The 4,190-nt window shown below is 52.7% G+C and overlaps 1 protein-coding gene across 1 annotated transcript; it reads left to right on the forward strand.

Moving 5' to 3' along the window:
- Nucleotides 1–4: 4 nt before the first annotated feature.
- TMEM121B (transmembrane protein 121B) lies at nt 5–4,082 on the forward strand (the record flags this gene model as incomplete). Its single annotated transcript, XM_027668468.1, has 1 exon — nt 5–4,082. A coding segment is annotated over one exon (807 nt), but the record flags the coding sequence as incomplete, so codon positions are not given.
- Nucleotides 4,083–4,190: the final 108 nt, after the last annotated feature.

Genomic DNA, 4,190 nt, shown 5'->3' on the forward strand with positions numbered 1-4,190 from the left:
CCCCCCCGGCGGCCGCGGGGCCGGGGGCCGCGGGGCCGGGGTCCCCCCCCGCGGCGGCGACTTCGCCTACGCGCACCTCGCCTGGCTCATCTACTCCATCGCCTTCACGCCCAAGGCGGCGCTGATCCTGGGCACCTCCATCCTGGAGCTGATCGAGCTGCGTCTGCCGCTGGGCACCACCGGCTTCCGCATCACCCTGGCGCTGTCCGCGCCGCTGCTGTACTGCCTGCTGCGGGCCATCGGCACCGAGGGCGCCGGGCAGCTGCTCCTGCCGCCGCAGCCGCCGCCTCAGCACCGCGCCGCCGCCGCCTTCCTCGCCACCTGCCTCGACCTGCTCGACAGCTTCTCCCTTCTGGAGCTGGTGCTGCAGCCCGGGCGGCCGGCGCCGCTGCCCGCCCCGCTTCGCTACCTGCTCATCGCCGTCTACTTCCTCTGCCTGGCCTCGCCCGTGCTGTGGCTCTACGAGCTCAGCGCCGCCCGCCCGCCCGGGGCCGCCCGCCTCGCCCTGCACCTCCTGCTGCCCGCCGGGCTGCTGGACGCGCCGCTCCTGGCGCTCCGCTGCCTCCTGCTCCTGCGCTACCAGCAGCCGCTCTCCCTCTTCATGCTGAAGAACCTCTTCTTCCTGACCTGCCGCGGGCTGGAGGCGCTGGAGACCTGCTGCCTCCTCCGCCCCGTCACCGCCCCGCCGCCCGCCAAGTACGGCCCCGCCGCCGCCGCCCCCGCTGCCGCCCCGCTGGCCCACGGGCTCTCCGACGTGGACGTGGGACCCCACGGGTACGTGAACGCCTTGGCGGTCACCGCCCAGGGCTGAGCCCCCCTGGCCGCCGCCCCCGGAGGGGCTCCCGCCGCCTCCGGGTCCGCTCCCGGCAGAGTCTCTCTGCGTTTCTGCTCAGGTTCCTGTCTCCGTGGCCGAGCAGGGGAAGGGGACGTGGGCTTCCCTGTCAGACTCCCTCTCCTCTCCTCCCTTTCTCATGGACGAATCCAGCAGCGAAAGCTCCGCACAAACCCGACTACCTGCAGGAGCCTACGGATGACAGTTGTCCCCGGAAAACGCATCTGCCCTTCAGGACAGGACTTCTTCGAGTGCTTCTGTCTCTCTCCCCTGTCTGGAGGGTCCCATTCTTCCCCTCCCGCTCCCTGCCAGGACATTGTGTTGCATTGTGACCATAAAAGTTTAGTTTTTCCTTTTCCTTCTAAACAACAGGGACCGGTGCATTTTGTCCCCTCTTTTAAGAACTCCTGCTGTCCACAACAATGAGATGCGACAGGGGCCTGACCAGCAGAGACGTTCCTCCGGGATGCAGGGCGGACAGAAGGAAGCACGCTTTGGCTTCTCTAGGTCTTGCAAAGCTGCTGCCTCTGTTTCCCAGGCCTTTGCATCCCAGCTGGGGAACCTCTGGAAGCACGCTGGCCGACTGGTCACTTCAAGCCCATGAACCACCTTCTCCTAGCCAAAAACGTCTACCTCTGTGCTTCAACCTTTTGCATCTTACATTGACTTCACATGCTGAAGAAACACGAATCCAGCATGGACATGAACCTGGGCTTAGGCCCCATTTCATAACCACCAAGACATTTATTTCTGGTGAGAACAGGGTTTACAGCAGCCTACTGCTTGCATCCCCAGGTGCTGGGGCTCTCATTTCTCTGTGAATATGCATGTTTATGGGATCAGCATTGTTTTTCTTTTTACACAGAGTGTAGGGTCTTCCTTTACACAGCCAGAAAGGCTGGAAAGATTTCCTCTGGCCCCCTTCCATGCCTGCTTGAGAGAGCAGAGACGGGATTAAGCCTGCAAGCTGCCCCCTCTCAAACAGCAAAGCAGAGGATGTTGGCGCTGCTCAGGGTGGGCCCCATGCTCAGTGAACCTCACTTTTCAGCACAGAAAGCAAAGTGCTGCAGGAGCCCTCGAGGCAAAGGGGCTCCCCGAGCTTTGGTGAAAGCCCACGTATCAGCATCCTGTCCTCCTTGTGCATGTGCTTTAGGGTAGGCAGGGGAAAAACTTAATTGTTAGTAACCTCTCATAGAAACAGTTTTCTTTGGTTTTAAGCTCCATGAATGTTCGGTGGGGTTAAGGTCTGCTCTTCTGCCTGGCTGCAACTGCTCCTGAAACCAGCCCCATGGGAGCAGGAGCACCAGGCCACATTTGGAGGAAGGACTTTGCCCCTCCCAGGCTTATGTTTTGTTATCTGGGCAAGGCTGCAATAATTGTGAAAAATGACAGTTTCCTGTCCCAAATTTTTTTTTCAAGCTGTCCTGATGGGAAGGGGAAATAAAGCACAACCAACTGCTACCCAGAGCAGGACTGCAGGCACAGCCCAGACTTCTTCCTCACACACATTCATTCTCTCCTTCAGGGCTTGGGCTTCAGTGGGACTGAGCCTCTGTCCCACCTTCCTTTTCACAGAGTGGGATCAACTGCCTGCTCCAGTGGACTGCTACAACAAAATGTTTACAGTCTGGTAACTTCCAGCTCCCAGAGGCAGAAGCAGGGATGCCACGGGGCTCTTCTCCCCCAGCTCTCAGTGGCTGGTGGGTTTTGAGGGGCTAGAAAAGCCCCTGGAAGAGATGGGTCAATAGTGCTGTTCTGTTCAGAAGTGCAGCTAGGATGGGGGACTTGCTGCTCTCCTCCTGCCAAACAGAGAGTTGGCAAAGGCTAGGCTTAACTTTCCCACCAGTGCTTTATTACCTGAGCCCTTACGTGGGCAATTGTGTGAATTTTGGCCAGTGGCCTTTCTCTTCGGTAACTTCTTCTTGTCTGGACAATCTTGGTGCTGTGAGTGACTGTGATTGTAAAACTTGGTACTGTGAACTTTTCCTGTGTGATGTGAAATGTGTCGAGGGGATGCTAAGTTCCTGGCCAAAGGAGGTGTAATTACAGGTGTATTATGCTTGTACAGATATTTGTTTCCTTGCACCTTCCTTTTTCAGCATTAAGTAGACAGCAAAATCTCAGAAATAATTACTCAAGAGAGAATGAGGTGATACCTGAACCTAGGACTACTCCATGCTTCAGTCAAACAGCTGAAGAAATAAAAAATAAATCCCCAAACAACAAACACTGCCAAAAACAAGGTGAAGGAAAAAAAGCTATTCAAGAACTATGTTTTGCTGCTCCTATGGCCAACTCCACGATAGCATCGATATGCTGAAGTGTGAACATAGTTGAGACACTAGAAGAATCACAGCAGAATTATTAACAAGTCTTACTTCAGTACCCCTTCATAGCACATAAAGTTGCTGTTTCAACATTGAGTGCCTTTTTCCAGTTAGGACATTATTGAGAAAAATGGCATATTTGAAATTTATCTAGCCACAGCATTCTTAAACCATTGGCAGTGAAATCACAGTTCAACTTTGTCCGTGGACGAAAAGGTTGCCTGGGACAGACGACCCTGCAAAATGAAGCTTCTGTTGTATAGAATCCCTTGGTAGAAAAAGTTGTTCTTTGTGGTGCCATGGTTTCTAGGCTGGTAGTAGGTGTGCTGTTTGGAGAGTGTAAAGCTCTTGCAGTAGTTGGCTATACAGAAGCCTCCTTGCAACTAAAAGGGCACCTCTGCTGCTACTGCAATTACTTCCTACAGAAAACCATTTAAAGCTCTTCAATGTCTTGTTTATAAGCCTGCTCCACCTTTTGAATTCCCTTTTCTTTGGTAATTGAGCTCACTCTTCCATTTAAACCCCTCCACCACATAACAGATCTGTTTGCAGAAAAGAGAGATAGTGGTACTATTAAAGTAAAAGCAATACCTCTCTTGATGCACCTTGCACACCTACTGTATATTCTCTCAACACTAAATTACTAGTCCAGGTCAGTAACACTTTGCTAAACAAAATTGTGCCATACTAAGACGTAGGTCCCTTGGGATTCTGTCACAAGCCTTGTAACAATACTCAGTTTAGAATTTTATTGCTCTTTGTTTGCTATCCTGACAAAAGAGTTGACTACTCTCAGGAGGGGAAACTGAAGTGAGAGATAAGGCCTGTGGCTGATGGACACTTGGCATCCCCCTGGCATTAATTAGAACTTGTATTTTTTAAAAAGCAAGATTGTTAAAATAAAGTTAGAAACTTGTGACTGATTTTGCTCCTTTTTTTTTTTTTTCCTTTAAGTCTTGCCGAGCTATTCAATTTTGTATTCAGGGACCAACAGATGCATTAAAGTTACTTGTTTTCCTCATACTGGATTG

This window comes from Corapipo altera, unplaced genomic scaffold (genome assembly GCF_003945725.1).
Source record: "Corapipo altera isolate COAL_440 unplaced genomic scaffold, ASM394572v1 1, whole genome shotgun sequence".
NCBI lineage: Eukaryota > Metazoa > Chordata > Aves > Passeriformes > Pipridae > Corapipo > Corapipo altera.